This window comes from Geospiza fortis, unplaced genomic scaffold (assembly GCF_000277835.1).
Source record: "Geospiza fortis unplaced genomic scaffold, GeoFor_1.0 scaffold53, whole genome shotgun sequence".
NCBI classification, from domain to species: Eukaryota; Metazoa; Chordata; class Aves; order Passeriformes; family Thraupidae; genus Geospiza; species Geospiza fortis.
In genome coordinates, this window is record NW_005054305.1 from 1,366,040 (window position 1) to 1,382,867 (window position 16,828).

At 36.6% G+C, this 16,828-nt stretch overlaps 1 protein-coding gene across 2 annotated transcripts in view; it reads left to right on the top strand.

Annotated features, from left to right (window-relative positions):
• The window catches only part of YES1 (YES proto-oncogene 1, Src family tyrosine kinase), a 49,986-nt gene extending 33,525 nt beyond the window's left edge, over positions 1-16,461 (top strand). For both annotated transcript variants that reach the window (XM_031066528.1, XM_005418279.3), the window contains exons 2-12: positions 380-652; positions 4,818-4,917; positions 5,536-5,634; positions 8,637-8,740; positions 8,933-9,082; positions 9,306-9,461; positions 9,754-9,933; positions 12,162-12,238; positions 12,578-12,731; positions 13,260-13,391; positions 14,154-16,461. In XM_031066528.1, coding sequence (XP_030922388.1) covers positions 388-652; positions 4,818-4,917; positions 5,536-5,634; positions 8,637-8,740; positions 8,933-9,082; positions 9,306-9,461; positions 9,754-9,933; positions 12,162-12,238; positions 12,578-12,731; positions 13,260-13,391; positions 14,154-14,362 — 1,626 coding nt within the window. In that variant the 5' untranslated portion in view covers positions 380-387 and the 3' untranslated portion in view covers positions 14,363-16,461. The remainder of the gene's footprint in view (positions 1-379; positions 653-4,817; positions 4,918-5,535; positions 5,635-8,636; positions 8,741-8,932; positions 9,083-9,305; positions 9,462-9,753; positions 9,934-12,161; positions 12,239-12,577; positions 12,732-13,259; positions 13,392-14,153) is intronic.
• The last annotated feature ends 367 nt before the right edge of the window (positions 16,462-16,828 follow it).

A 16,828-nucleotide genomic window follows, 5' to 3' on the forward strand; every position in this document is an offset into this window, starting at 1 on the left:
TTTGGTTCCTATAATTGAATCTGGATTTGTCACATCTGTTTCCCCCTCCGCCCTGCTATAGAATACTCCAGTGTCTTTTCCTTATCTGCTGCCTGATTCCCCCGTTTTTTTCGTTGTTACCATTTACAGTTTGTCAAGTAATCAGGATGAAGAATAATCCAAATGTGCTGTTATTATGTAAAGTTGTAGAGGAAAATAATTAAGGCTTCTGGTAATAGTTTAGGTTTTATTCCAGAACACTTTTTCATCAGAGTTCACACTCTGCATGGGGTTTAACAGTAATAAATTCACACTTGGAATAACTTTTTGGGAATATCCTGTGTTAGCTATCTTAAGACAACATGAAGATGAACTCTTTTTTTCTCTCTCATCCTCGCAGAAGCAACGATGGGGTGCATTAAAAGCAAAGAAGGTAAAGGCCCAGCCATGAAATACAGAACTGAAAATGCTCCAGAACCTGTTATTTCCCATGTCAGTCATTATGGATCAGATTCCAGCCAAGCAACACAGTCACCGTCAATAAAGGGATCAGCAGTTAATTTTAATAGTCATTCCATGACTCCTTTTGGAGGGCCTTCAGGAATGACACCCTTTGGAGGAGCATCATCTTCATTTTCAGCTGTGCCAAGTACATATCCTAGTACTTTAACAGGTGAGTGTTACATAAAATGATGCTATTATTATTTAGTATTATAGCTGCTTGGCAGTCATGGTAGAAAAAATACTGTGACACCTTGCCACACAGAAATAAATTGCAAATTTAAAATAAATTGCCTTTTAGAGACTCCTGATTTTCAGTATCTTTACTGCTCATGTAATAATTCAGCCTGTATTCACTAGTGACTGGGGCATGAAGGTTGGGTGCTTAGGCTTTTATTTTTGTGGAGACAGTTAAGATCACAGAACAGAGAAATTTAAGAGTTACTAAAGACAATAATGGGAATAGTTGATAAAATTACATTAGAAGTTGTAAGCTGTTGAAAGGATGTGTATGGGATAATGGCTTTAAACTTGGGAGATGTACAAAATGAAAAACACTTCAGATTCAGGAAATTGATTTTTTAAACTGATTTTTTAAGTCTGACTACTTTTAAGTAACATTAATACAATATTGAATGAATTTCTGAAGCTAAACTGGATTTGCATTATATTCTATGTACTTTAGTGTGGGAACAATATGTGTGAAATGAAAGAGTGGAATTCCCATTTTTGGTGGTCATATGAAAACCAGAATGGAAAATGTAGAGATAGAATTTGCAGCACACAGAGACCTTTTTGGCTGAGGTACAGAAGATACGGCATTTTTAAGCAACATGCATATTTGATGTTATAAACCCACCTTAATATTAAAATCTTAAAAATTACAAAAATACTGATTTTGTCCATGTAACTAGTTTCATTGTTTTGATGGATATTTTTGACAGGAAGCTGTGCTTTATTAATTTTTTTTTGAGAGATACTAAAAAGACAGACTAATTTATTCTAGAAGCACTTTACAGACACTTCAGAAAACAGAGTAAATAATTCCTTTACAGTCTATTTCTAGTTTTCCCACAAACCTCTAATGCTGGCACAATTACAGTGCTGAACTGTTTGCATTGTTCCAGTGGCATTTAAAGTCTTTTAGAAACACAAGAAATCTGAGATCCTTGAAAACACATTCTGACCTTGGCATTAAGCAATTCAGGAAACCAAGTATGAATTGTCAGGTAATGATCACCTCATGGTCCTTTTCTTGGGAGTACATTAAAACCCAAATAATTAAAATTAACATCTAGCCTGTATCATCTATGAGTCAACTCTGAATCCCTCTTTTGGATGAACATATGCAGAAATTAAATAAGGGCAGCATTTATTTATTTTCATTAGCTCTGCTGAGGAAAGTTTATTGTATTTCAACTCCCCCAAGAACCTTGGAGTATTTCTTCTTACTAGATCTGGTTCTTTGGTCATGTAGGAATCTCCAGCAGTGCATGCAGGCACTCCTGGGCATAACCAGACATCAGGGATGTAGCCCCCCACTGGGTACCACAAATCCTTTGCTGCAGAGACCAGAAGGGATGTTCTCTTGCCTGCTCCTGTTCCTGCTGGTTGTTAAGCATGTTATATCTTGAACCAGAGTCAACAAGAGAGATTTCTCATGAAAAGAGAGTCTGATATCTCATCAGTGTGAAATCAGTTATCAGCAGGCAGGCTGATTTGTGGGAACGCTTCCATTGTTTTGCAATTAGGCAAAATGATACTGCATATGAAATTATTCCTCTTTTTTCTGTAAAACCAGCCTATCCACAAAAAAACATACATACATAAATACATACATACATAAACAAAATTGCAGTAACAATTATTTGGTACATTCAGTACTGCCTTTCAGATCAATCAAAATTGTGTGGTTTTATGAGCAAATGAGATGACAGTCTTCATCTGCTGTAAGCTTTTTGTATTTGTGACCAATAAAACATTGGATCACATTCTGTCACCCTTTGCTTCACAAGAGAGGAGAATAGATGGGCTTGTGAAACAGGATGTAAATGTCAGTAGTACTTATCCAGTTGATCAGTGATGAGTGACAAGAGGATGATATGGTTGTCATCATGGCCTGTAGTGAGGCTGAAAAGTTGAGCCATCTTTTATTCCTCTAGAGCAGAAAAGAAGAAATCTGAGTTAGTCACGCTGCTCCTGTATTACACACTGTCTGTCTTCAGATACTTTGAATTCATAGAATATTGCTGAAAATCAAAACATAAAAATGGATTGCTGTTCTTGCCTTCCGCTATGCTAGTGCTCTGTAATCCCTTTGCTGAACAAGAAGGTAAAGTCTTCTCTCCAAAACCAGTCATAGATTAGAGGATGGCGTACTGACCTAATAAAAGGAAAACCTTTAACAGAAGTCTTGTGGCTACAGATAGTTTGAACAACTAAACTAGATCACCTCAGAGTGGTTCACAAAGAAAACAGCTGCAAGAGACTTGAAATATCATTTGACAGTATCTTTGTTTAAATCAGTCAGTGTTGATGCTGTTCTCTTCAAGTATTTTTGTATTCTTTGCTATGAAAAAATAACACTTGTGACTGAGAATAAAAAGAGGTTTTATGGTAGCAGAAGTTTTTCAAGTTTCTTTATATGCAGTTAAAAACTTTTGTGATATTGTGACTTGAGAGTTTTGATTGTTTTCATCTGCTGAAGAACTTTCTGGGGATGGTTTCTTTTCGTAACATTTGCTTTCTGTTTGTGTGAATACTGTTTGTATCCTCACTGTTTTCTTTTTCCACATATCAGTTTGTGTCATCAAAATAATTTAGTAATATAGAGAAAAATTGGTAGAACTGTTTTGATTTTTAACTTAAATTAGGAGCTACTACTTCTAAGGAATATTTTCATTCATTTTGAGTTCATAAATCACACTTTAAAAAAAACCCTTCAATTACTCTAACCTCCTGTGGGGATTTTGTTCTGTTTTTCCTAGCGGAACTGTAAATTCATTTCCAGCTGAGGCCTGCTGAGAGACTGTAACGACAGGAAGACTCCAAATCAAACTATTTAGGTGATTAGGAGCTCTTATGTCAGAAAGTGTACACTGCAAAAGAATATTGCATATACTGTCCCCATTGCATTATGTATTCTTCCTTTCTGATCATGGTCATGCTAATTTTAAGACCTAAATTAGATGCAACATTTTTCTCTTGGTGGATTTTCATGTACATCCTGATATGTACATGTGCATATTAGAGATGTAGTATTATACATTTTAAAATATGTTATTGGTTGGATGATCATTAGGCTTCCTAAATGTTAATTAGACTAAGAAATAGCATTTCTAGGGCTTAAAAAGTCTTTCTGAATTGACTATTTGCGATTTTCTCTTTTAACTTTCTCATGGTTATGGTACATGATTCTTTATTTTTACTAATAGCTTGTACATCTCAAACAGCCTTTTCTCCTTTCCCTCTTCCTCTTCTCTGTCTTCCCAGTTTTATAGATTAGTTCTTTGAAGTATAGAAAAATGTTTTCTGCTGCTAAGTGTAGAAGCCTTCCTACCATCCACCTCTCTTACATCTGTCTTATTTGGGGGACATGTTCAACAGCGTGCACTATACCAGCAGTGGGATGGAAGGCAGATTCCTTAGTGTTGGTGGAGTGCAGCTGTTCCTCATGTGACCTGTCTTGGCCGTCGTTCTCTGGAGTAATGCTCTGATGGATCATCCTCAGCCAGGGTCTGCTTCACGGGTGGAGAGACTTGGTGGCATCAAAAAAATCATCAGGGCTAAAGCAGAGGAATGTCTTTGTCCCCAGGAGAATACTTTAATTTCTGGTTCAGTTCCTTGGGTAGGTCTTGATGTGTAACCTCAAAAACTTGGGAATGCATCGGTTATTTATAGCTAAGTGCAGCAGGAACTTTCACTTCTGTGAAAATTAGTGGCTGATGGTTCACTATTGTGGTGGTGTAGGTTCTTCCAGAATTGCATTTCTTAACAAGAAGCAAGCTTAATAAAGATGCTAAGGGTTTGGGGTTTTTTGCTGGTGATGCGTCATGCAGGTTTCTGTATATAAGTGCTGTAATTATTAATGTGGTTCCAGTGATGTGTCTAGTGGCCTTTTGTGGTGTGGAGGCATATTTTCAGAATGTCTGTTTATAGGCATAGCTCTGTCCTAAGAAATTAGCAGGTTATTGATCTGTCTTCCAAAATGAGATGCAACCCAGAGTGTTTAGTTGCTTCCAAACAAAACTGATTTATTGTTTCATGGATAAGTCTTTAAATCAAGTGTTGCAACATTACTGCTATATCATACAGGATATTTTTTTCTTTTTCCTAAGGTGGTGTTACTGTATTTGTGGCCTTATATGATTATGAAGCTAGAACTACAGATGACCTTTCATTTAAGAAAGGTGAACGGTTCCAGATAATAAATAACACGTAAGTGTTCTCATTCACAGACCTCACTGGGTTGTTTGAAATAATTAGATCCTTAGTTCTTTTGGAAATCCATATATCCTATTTCAGTGAAGGGTAATTGATTTTTTTTGTTTAAATACATTCAATATTCAACAAGCATGGGGTTAAAATATATAATACTGCTAATACAATAACTTTTCAGGTTGAGATCAGGGTTTGGGTGCAGATGTAGAACTGTAGCAGCAAGGCACAGCTACCCCCTTTGGGGGGCAGCAAAGGTGGGGACAGCTACTGCTCCATCCCAGACTCTGCATCTGGAGTTACTCTCTGATCTGGAGAGGCATATGAAGACTAGACAACTCACAAGTTTGCTCACACATCTCTGCCATAAAGCATTTTGGTTTTACATTTAAAAAAAAAAGCCCCAAATCTTTAAAATATCAAATTCCACTAAAGTGCATTTGTGTTGCTTATAACACGAAATGTATGTAGATGCAGCACAAACTATTTAAGATGCCCTCATAATTAAAATAACATGTTACCTAAATTTACCTGTCTTTCATACATGAGTACATTACAGGTGCTGTGGGATTATATGTTGTGTTTATATGTGGAAGAGGTAATGATGTTTCATTGCAGGGAAGGAGACTGGTGGGAAGCAAGATCCATTGCTACAGGAAAGACAGGCTACATCCCAAGCAATTATGTAGCTCCTGCAGACTCCATTCAAGCAGAAGAGTAAGATACTGTATTCTGTCAATTTTATATACTTCCTACCCTGTGGTAATACTGGTTTTTAAATTCATTATATGTAACATTTAGGAGTAAAATAGGAGAATACTATTAATGAAAGGATAGCAGTGCTACTTGGATTATGTCAAAGGTATAAATAGTAAGCATGGGGTAGACACTCATGCAGATGTTTTCTGCCTGCTTGCTACATGCAGGGCTAAGGAGAAAGGATGGGAGAATTCAGTAATGATAAAAATTGGAGGGCATGCCTTGTGTATCATATAAAGCAAAAATTTATGGGTTTTAGCTAAAGAGTTCACACACCATCAACTCTAGGTTTTTAGCCCTATTTTTGCTTGCCAAACCCTGAGTCAAGATCAGCTATATACTTGGTATTACCTAACCTTACATTCTAAAAAAGCATTTGTGTGCACAATTATTGTTAATCTATTAATCTGTAATAACTTTTTAGTGACAAAATTGTTTGATATGCTAAGGACTGCTATGAATTTGGAAAATTATACTGCTTTGTGTACCAGTGCTTCATACATTCATTTACTAACATCCTGGAGTGGTTAGACAATCACATAAAATTACTGTGGGTCCCGTAGGTTGGAGTAGAGTTTTAGGTTATCCTTATTCCAAGGGATTGTATTTGTTGTACTAGAAATATAAAGCTGCACAGCTCTTGTTTCAGTGATACTGCCAATCAGCAGTTCGCTGATATGTGATCTGTGCACTTCTCTGTTTGCTACTGCATGTCTGGGAAAAGTGCCTGATTTTCAAGATGTTTGCTGAATCTCAAGCTGAGACTTTAGCATGTTGCTGCTGCTGCTCTCAGTTGGCTCTGTGCTATTAAAAAATGATTGCATCAAAGATGCTCTGTTATTTTACACCCTTGAGTTTCATCGGGTTTTAAAATTATTAACTTGTTTATTTTTAGGGGAAAAAAAGTCAAAGATTTCTTTTTTTTAGAACTACACAATAAAAGCTTAGGCTATTACAACTGCCATAGTGGTAAAATGGAAATGGTAGCCCTTTACAAAGAAAGCATAGCTCCTAAACACTGGCCAGAACAAAGTGGTGGGATTTGTCATACGTTTATGTGGTGACTAGAGGTGAGAGTAAAGGGTGATGAATGAGGAACCTTCTAAAAACTGTTTATTTTAAAAAAACAGTGCCAATTTTATGAAATATCCCCTCAGCATTTGGAATACAGCTCATTGCTTTAGAGTTTGTTAGCCCTGTGCTTTGATAGAGTTTATAGATTTTGTGCAGTGACTGCAATTAGAGATAAAAGTGCAAATGTCATACAGAGCCCCAAGTTGCTAAGAGTTTGTCTGTGGCCTTTTCTAAGCCTGGAGGTATTTATAGCAGAAACTGCTTTTGACAGGATCCATATTATTTGTGTGCTTTTTTTAATGACACCATAATGTAAATGTTTAATTGTCTCTAAAAAAGAAAGCAATTAAACCCAACTATTATTTTATAGGTAGTGAAATAAAACAGCACTTTACAATATAGTTTGTAAATTGTTGTAGTCTGAGGAAGGCATTTTTATGTGAAGTTATGAACTAGGTTCAAGTTTGCTTCTGTAAGATTTTAGGTTACATCCAAATTGTCTCCAGTGTGTATACTCTCATATCCATTTCTAACTTTGCACATCTCCTTCAACACTCAAACTGCACATACAACAAAATGTAAGAATAAGTTTCAAATTCCCATGTGATTGCACAGGCCATTCTGTTCATGGCCAGCAAAGTGATCCCTCATTATCTACATTTTTTCCCCAGAAAAAGTTTAATCCACAAAACCATTGTTTTGCAGCAGTTTGCAGTACTACTTTTCCCATCACTCATGAAGCCGAATTAACTTGACGATAAGATAGTGACTGACAAAAATGTTTGAAATTTACACTTTACATCATTTGTAACTTCTGACGCATTTAATAAAAACAGATGGAGTTAGAAATACATCTAAATACATCCAAAGTCTGGGGATTCATAGGAGAATGGACTTTAAAATTATCACTGGCTCAGGACAGCACTGTGTGCAGGATGTTCATCAGGATGGGCACACTGTGGGAGTATAGAAGAAAAAACTCCTTATGTGAAAGAGCTGAAGGCAAGAAAAAATGCAAGTCTTCTAAAACATCTGTGTTCTTTTTGGTATCAGAAGAATTCAGCATTTTGGAATGTTACTCGCAAAGAAGTAAATGACATCTACCATAGGGTTTTTCCTAAATGATCAGTAGAAAAAAGGTCTCTCTCTATTGAGGTAGAGAAATATGGGAGGCAACAGAAATTGAAACAGGAGAGTTTCCAGCTGAATATAAGAAACATTTTTATCCTGAGGACAGCCAGGAAGGGGTACAGGTTGCCCAGGTTGGTGATCTGTCCTTCAGGGCTTTTAAGCCTGAAGCGGACTACATCCTGAGCAACTAGGTGTGATGTCACTGCTGACCCTGTCTGCAGCAGGAGGCTGCCCCAGAGAACTCCAAGGGTCCTTCCAACCTGAATGAACCTGTCATCCAATGATATTTATGCACACTCACTTTGCATTAAATATTGTTTTCTAGCACAAAGCCAAAACTTTTTAAAGAAGGTATTTCAGCTGCTGCAATTCTGAATGTGCTACCAAAGTGTGTCATCTGATTGATCTTGGCCTGAAAACTTAGCTTGGGGAAAGTGTTCCTTTCAATGTTAAGAGCAGTTGATGTCCATTGTTAAACCAGCAGAAAACCATAGTATTTGCAGATACAGGCCTCTTTACATGTATTTTGTAAATAACAGAAATGAGAGTCATACAGAAATAGGTCATCTTAATCTTTTGTCTGTATGGATGTCATTGCTTTTGTTGATCCCTATCCGCTTTGCGATACTTGAGCCCAGCAACTGTTTTGGAATATTAGTAGTCCAATCAGTGCTTGAGATTTCTAAATCTTTTGCTTATATGAGTACCAAAGCATAGGAAGCTTTTATTTACACATTTCCTTTTAAATTTTCTAGGTGGTATTTTGGTAAGATGGGCAGGAAGGATGCCGAAAGGCTACTTTTAAATCCTGGGAACCAGCGTGGTATTTTCTTAGTAAGAGAGAGTGAAACCACTAAAGGTATGTATGTTTCTGTGTATCTCTTCTCTCTCCCATTCTCTGCTCTCCCCAACAACAAAGTGAACATTTTTCTACCTGTCCCATGATACACATGAATGTGCACACTATGTATGTGTGCCATGACACTTGGGGAGTTACGTTAGATACCTTTTTATATTTTGGTGAAGAACCAGATGTGACTTTTTTTCCTAGGTGCTTATTCCCTTTCTATACGTGACTGGGATGAGGTCAGAGGTGATAATGTAAAACACTACAAAATCAGGAAACTTGACAATGGTGGATACTATATCACAACCAGAGCACAATTTGAATCTCTACAGAAGCTGGTGAAACACTACAGAGGTAAGCCCAAGTTCCAGTGTCCCATTGTTACCTTGTGCCTGCTGTGAGGAAGAAGGACTACATCCATAGCTTATTCTTAAAATTCACAACTAGAAAATTGCTTTCTGATTTCAACAAAAAGTAAATGGACTAATTGTTTTTTATCAAGATTAAGATGTTACTTTTGTTACAGTCTTGCCCTTGCTTAACTGTGAAGCTGTTGACTATTTTTTCTGTTTTCCAGAACATGCCGATGGGCTATGTCATAAGCTAACAACTGTGTGTCCCACTGTGAAACCACAGACACAGGGACTAGCAAAAGATGCTTGGGAAATTCCTAGAGAATCTTTGAGGCTGGAAGTTAAGTTGGGCCAAGGATGTTTTGGTGAAGTGTGGATGGGTAAGAGCTTAATGTGACACATTTCAGTTGTTCCTGTGAATGTTCTAATAGTATTTTAAGTAAATCAGTATTGGGATCTGAAAAGATTATATCATAGAGAAATGAAGGGGAAAAAATACCAGTTATGATCATGCATGTAATGGTAAAATTAATATTCAGTATAGTTCTAGCTTATGATTATATCTAATTTATGATTATTTCTTAGCTAAGAAAACAGAAGCAAAAAAAAAAGTTGCAGCAGAAAATCTCTTCAGTATTACAGTGGGCAATAAAACCTGATCTGTTTCTCTAGGAACATGGAATGGAACCACAAAAGTAGCAATCAAGACACTAAAACCTGGTACAATGATGCCAGAAGCTTTCCTGCAGGAGGCTCAGATCATGAAGAAGCTACGACATGACAAGCTTGTTCCGCTGTACGCGGTTGTTTCTGAGGAGCCAATCTACATCGTCACTGAATTCATGACAAAAGGTGTGGGACAGAATAGTTAGAAATGCTACATTTAAAAAGTTATTTAAGACCTCAGCAACAAATCAAATGTTTAATTAATGTTAGGTATAAGCTAACTGGAGTATAAGTGTTAATTTTGATTAAATTAAAATGAGCAACGCTTGACCTACTTGGAGCAGTCCTGATTTAGATTATGGGCAGAGGCATGATTCTTTTGCACATCTGTGTCACCCTTTCTAATCTTCCAAGTGCAAGATTGGGGGGGTTTTTCTCCTCATTTTTAGTGTGTACTGTCCATTAGATTTAAATGGAGCAGCGTAGCTGGGAGTATTATTATGAGATTATGCCTGCCTGTAGACAGGTCATGCTAACAACAAAACATGTTGTGCTTTGGGTTTTTTAGTGTTTTTTTCCCAGCAGTGTAATAGTAAATTTTAAAAAGGTTGAGTGGTTTTTTCCCCAGACTCTCTCCTTTATCCCCTTGTTTTCAGTCTTTGATCCTTCTTCCTTTGCTCTGTGTCATGTCCCCCTCCCCCTGCTGCTGAAACAGAGATTTAGAGATTTAGGCAGAATGTAGAAATAAACATCATAAGCATATGACTGTTAAGAAGCAGCAGATTTCCAAGTCAATTATTCCATTTTTTATAAAATGCAGACTTCTGTTCAACTCAGAGAAATTTTGCTATCCTCATAAACTGCAGAAGCAAGGGAGTGGCTAGTTGTGTTCAGTAGTGCACTACAAATGTATGGGTTTACTTTTTTCCTGTTTGGATGGGGTTTTTAAAGGGTTGTATAGGATCAAAAAGGTAAAAATGAACAGAAAATGTAAAAACTTCCTTCTGCATTTTTGTTCCTAAATAACACTAGGAACTGCAAAGTCAGTTTTCATTGTTCAGAAATCAGATTTCAGCAAGGCAGTAAGGAAAAAAATATTTATAACTGCCTAAAGAAAAGCAAAGTTCACTACCAGAACTAGTTACCTTGCAAAAGCAGAAGAATTGTCATTTGTCTAAATTATGGATTCAAAATGCTGTTGGAAGCTTCTCTTTATAGCTTTCCTTTGACAAAATTCTTATATTTTACAAAACCCACAGAATTTCCTTGTTCTAAGCTACTAGGACAATTTATTTTTATTTCCCCTTTCACAAGAAAGAGAAGCAGGTACAAACTGCAAAGTATCCAACTGTTTTTTGCAGTGTGGACAGGTTACTAGAGATCAGTGTGAAATCTTTGCTCCTCTTCAGTCCTTTGATCTCATGAACCAAGGTCAGAAAAAGTCTGTGCAAACACACACAGCAAACAGCAGCAGCAGTGTGGGTCTGACCTGACACATTTTTACTTTCACTGTGCAAAAATACAGTTAGTCACTAAAGTTATGTTGGAGAAATCTAATTCAGAGTAACTGCTATGAACTGCTATGAATCCACTTCAGGATATGCAGTCAAGTAGTTTCTTTCCCCACCTTGGCCACAGTTGTAATTTTGTTGCTGTAATTTGGACAGTGACAAGAGTGATTAGTTACCAATCTTCACCAGCTTCTTGGGAAAGAGGTCCTATTCTTACCATGTGTGACATAACTTATGTAGAGACAAAGCTTTACTGCGCAAGTAGAGGTCGGAGTCTTAACAGAAGCACAGGTCCTTGGAACTGATTTTAAATACTGCTCATGTAATGTTCTGGGTACAATTGTGTTATATAAATGGGAGAAAATAAGGTATTGTAAAGAATTGAAGATAGTTTTCACTGTAAGAAAGAAAAAGACGCAAAATAAAAGCAACAATTTCAGAATAATTTTTCTAATATATGATTGGGGCTGGCAGAAAAATGTAAGTAAGGGATAGAGGTTTTTTTGTTCTGCAATTATAAATCTAACAGCGGAAGAAAGTCCAGCTAGGAGGAGCACTGATACCAACAACACTGGAAAAATTCCAATGTATTGCCAGAAACAGCAGTCTGTTTTGTTATTGTTTAGTTATTTGCATTATTGAAGTGGAATCCAAACCACGTGGATATAATTGCTAACTAACTAGTTACCAGTGTAGAGGTAACTATGGGCATGATCACTGGGTCACATATTCTAGTAAATGATGGATTTTCAAATACAGATTTCATGAGATAAATGTGTCAATCAATTTTCTTCTTAGACAACATTATTGTCTAAGAAGATCATCTCATTTGTGTTTTCAGGTCAAGTTAATGTTTTTGTTTTTTCCTCCTTTTTCCCCCCCCAAATGTGTTATGTTTTACAGGCAGCTTGCTAGACTTCCTTAAAGAAGGGGAAGGGAAATACTTAAAACTCCCACAGCTGGTTGACATGGCTGCTCAGGTACCAAAAAAACTTTAAAAACTTGTGTTTTGTGCCTAGAGAAGAGGTATCACATAGCAACTAAATGTAAATATCAAATGCTCTGGCTGTTCTATGCTGCTCTGTGTTACACCTTCTGTTGTGGATTTGTAATTTGTCAGAAAGGAAACAGTCTGGTTTGCAATTAACAGATACTGCACAGCCAGACACACTAATCAGTGCCAAGCTCTTGGTTGCTATGCTGTAATTCCTATACTTATACAATGGGAATGGAGCTAAAATAAGGGGGTGCAGCTTAATGCTTGGGAGAAATGTATATAGCCATGAAAAATAACCTTTTATAACACTTTTCTTTTTAAGATTGCAGATGGCATGGCTTACATTGAAAGAATGAACTACATCCACAGGGACCTCCGGGCAGCTAACATTCTTGTAGGAGACAATCTTGTGTGTAAAATAGCAGATTTTGGTTTAGCAAGGTTAATAGAGGACAATGAGTACACTGCAAGACAAGGTAAGGCCAGTTAATTTATTTAATAAGACTGGTTGCCTTTCAATTGCTTAGAACTATTACATTTAGCAGAATATGCCTGTGTGTTCTGTGTTCATGGAGAAAGATCATGCATGGAAGTGTGCTTTCACAGCTCTGTTTAGGTGAGCCCCTTGCCTAAGTGTAGTCCTAGTAAACTTCCTTTGTTCCAAGTTATGTGGCAGTTTGTTTGTGTTTTCAAAAAGCACTTCTAATTATTTTTGGGGGATAAAACAGTTTGAAGAGAGATGAGATTCCAGAGAATTTGTTCATCAAGTTCACTTTTTGAAACATATTTAAGTAAGACTCTCAGATGTCTTTAGTGCTTCCAGATATTGTAGCCAGTAGTCCTAGTTTGAGAAATATTAAAATACTATTCCACCTTGAATTTTATCAATAAAGCAAAGTATAAAACTATTTTTATTGCATTATTCTTTTGAAAATATTTTGAAATGCAAGCAAATTGTGGATTAGCAAGGGAAAACTGAGAATCTGTCTTTCCAATGTTTGTAGGAGCTAAATTTCCAATTAAATGGACCGCTCCAGAAGCAGCGTTGTATGGTCGGTTTACAATCAAGTCGGATGTGTGGTCGTTTGGAATTTTACTGACAGAGCTGGTAACTAAGGGGAGAGTGCCATATCCAGGTAACAGAAAGATTTAATAGATTTTTGTTTTCTTTGTTGTATTCTCTGCCTCTGAAGTTACCTTTTGTACTTTTTCCCTTCATTCAGAGCCCACAGTTGACAAGCAGAAACAAAAACTGTCACACCTCACTGGTTCCTTTGTTCACAAAGGTTTATTTTCAGATTAAATATTGCATATTTTAAACTGTTTTAAGATAATAGCACTTCTAAATGTGACCGACAGTTTATTTCAGATTAGTGGGTATCCTTATGTTTTCTATCTGTCTGTTCCTGATATTTCTACTTTTGACATTGTTCCAGACTAAAGAGAGCATCACTACACTGAACATGCTGAACCAGTTTTTGAAAGTAAACATTTTTCAGCAGATATTTTGCTGTATCTGGAATGTGTAAGGCAGTTCTGTTAGGGATATATAAAGCCTTTTTCTTGGCCTGATTTCAAATTAAGTGGTGCTTGAGTGGAACCTAAGGCAGGGAGAAGCTATTTGGGCTTGATTCTCCTCTCTGAAAGGACAAGTCCAAGGCAATGGGACAGGGAGAAAGGGAAAAGTACTATGTGTTGAGGAATTACCAGTGTACTGAAATAAGTTGTAGAAAATGTATTTAATGCAGAATGTAAAAATTTCATTCGCTATGAAGTGTGTTCATTAAAGGTTCTGTTCTGGTAGAACCACATGCTTTGCAGCTGCAGAGGTTCTTGAAAAGCTTTGGGAAACTGTTCTTTGCATCATGTCATTCAGAGCTAATATGCTTTCCTTTTAGGAATGGTGAATCGAGAAGTTCTAGAACAAGTGGAACGTGGATATAGGATGCCTTGTCCACAAGGCTGCCCAGAGTCTCTCCATGAGTTAATGAAACTGTGTTGGAAGAAGGACCCTGATGAGAGACCAACATTTGAGTATATACAGTCTTTCTTGGAGGACTACTTTACTGCTACAGAACCACAGTACCAGCCTGGAGACAATTTATAAGCCAACAGTCTATATAACATGCACAAATCTGCCAAATGTAAAAGACTTGCAAAGAATTCCTGAAGTCTCTAAGGAATCACAGGAAAGAAAATCTTCGCTACTTTGCATGCTCTTAATGGCAAACTGGAATTTCATAATGCAGTTGCACAAAACCACTTTTAAAGTGTTATACTCTGATTTACCAATGACATATTTTTTATTTTTTCCTCTTTCCCAACTTATTTTCAGGGTCCAAAGGAAGCTTACTGAAAATACGGGGCAGAATGAGTGTTGGTGTGAACAATAGCAGAAAAACCAATGTTTCAAATCCTTTATTCTCCCATTATTTGCTAATCATTGTACTATTGAGGGAATTGTCTGGAATTAGTGATCTTGGGGTAAGGCCTTTTTAAAGCAGAAGAACGTTGTGGGACCAAGCAATTCTATTCCAGTTCAGTAAAACTCCCTGTGTTTAAAACTACATGTGTATGCCCCCACCCCCACAAAACAAAAGATGGTACAACTGTATTTGATTTATAGTCTCAATCTTTAAGCTTCCACTTTCATGGACTTAATTAGGGTAGGCAGGTAAAAAGAGAAATTGGAACAGTGAATGAGAAACTTGATCTAAATGGTAGACATCAATAGTGAGATTAGAGAGCATAATGCACTGTGTTAATACTTGTGTTAATATAACTGGAAAGTAGCATGAGAGATTTTTCCTTTTTTCTTTCTACATAGCTAATTAAGAATAATGAAGGTAACTAGAAAATGAGGTAATATTTTATAAAATTGTGTTGATAAAGTATGATGATATTTGAACTTGAAGCTATGTAATACAATCATGGGGGGAAAGCCTTTAATCTTTTAAGCTCCAGTGGAACAGCGAGCTTTTGTATGGGAAGACTATCTGAACAAAGTTACAAAGTTCACCAGGAAAGCAAGACTGAAGCTCAGAAATGGCCACCTTTTAGTCCTTTTTCAGAGACAGGTTTGGTACTGTTGTATGTGGCTTGTAAGTGTTAACAAGGGTGGGTGCCACAAGTGCTATCTGTCACTAGTTCAGGGATTTGATTGCACTTCTGCTTTTCTTGGCTATTAAGACACACACACCGTTGCTCTTCCCACTTCTGCCCTTCCTACAGAATTATTTAACTAAAAATAAGTGAAAGAAAATGTGAAAGTTTAAAAAGTAAAGGGAAAAAATATATTTAATATTGTCCAAGTAATGAAATTTGCTGGTATTCAGCCCAGCTGACACTACATCTAGATTTTATTTTCTTTGGCTACTGACATATCAAGCAATAACGTCGTGTCTTTTACTCAACAATTTGCATGAGGTTCTTGAATTTCTGATCAAGCTTATATACTTTAATTTTGAAACACTCTTACTTAGTTACTGGCTTGGAATTCATATTATCATTGTAAAGTTATCCAACAAATGAATTCAGAAGAGCTGGTAATATAGTTCTGGTACTAAACTTAACATTCATGGGTTTACACTACATTGCATCCAGCTACCAAACAGATCTGTGTAGGAACAGTGCCATCATTTTTCATTTTCCCTCATCATTGCTCATCAACTGTACATCTGTGGTTATCAAATTTTAAAAGGGCTTTCTGTAAGAAAAACAAAAACAAAACAAAAAAACACATACACAAAATACTCAAAAAACCCAAAAAAGATGATGAAATTTTAATTTTTCTAAATATTTTAAAATAATAACACAATCATATGAGTTTATGTATTAATACAGTCATAACAAAAAATGCCAAAAATGACACTGGCATTGTATGGATTTTTAATTACTGAATGGAACAGTTCATTGTAATAACACTTGTATAGTAAAGGAATAAAACACTAACTTAATGAACGTGTTCATTGTAAATGGTTGTGTATTATAAAACTTCTCCAAAAGAGTTTGTATGTTTATGAAAATTTATTTGTTTCACCTGAAGACCTTGATGTGGTTCTTACCCTAACAGAGTTTAAAATTCACATTCACACTTTTTATATAAATAGTAATAAGTTTAATTATGTAACTAAGTATTTTTATAAAGTATGGCATTGTTGAACTGTTTTGCAGAATTGGTTCAAAATAAATTTCACCTTGATTGCATCTGCTTATTTGAGGTGGTGGGGGGAGAAGGTGGGAGGGGGACAAAAGCAGAGAGTAGCCTTCACATTGAGGGGAGAAGGACGGGAATAAAACATTCATGAGGTTCTTTTTGTCCTCTGTAAATTGTACTTCCATGCAGGATTGTGAGTTCATTGTGCATTTTTGCTGTTAAAACAGACATATTCTAGACCAATTCACGGGTCCTTGGCAGGAATGGGTTAGAACAATTCTGCCTGGGCATAAAACAAACCCCTTTTGTGGACAGACAGACGGACTTGGGATTCTTGTGAGAGCAAGTCCAACTTAAACTCTCAGCTGGCAATCACTGTCATGCTGTAAGGCAAGCACATATCCTCCCTCTTGCTTT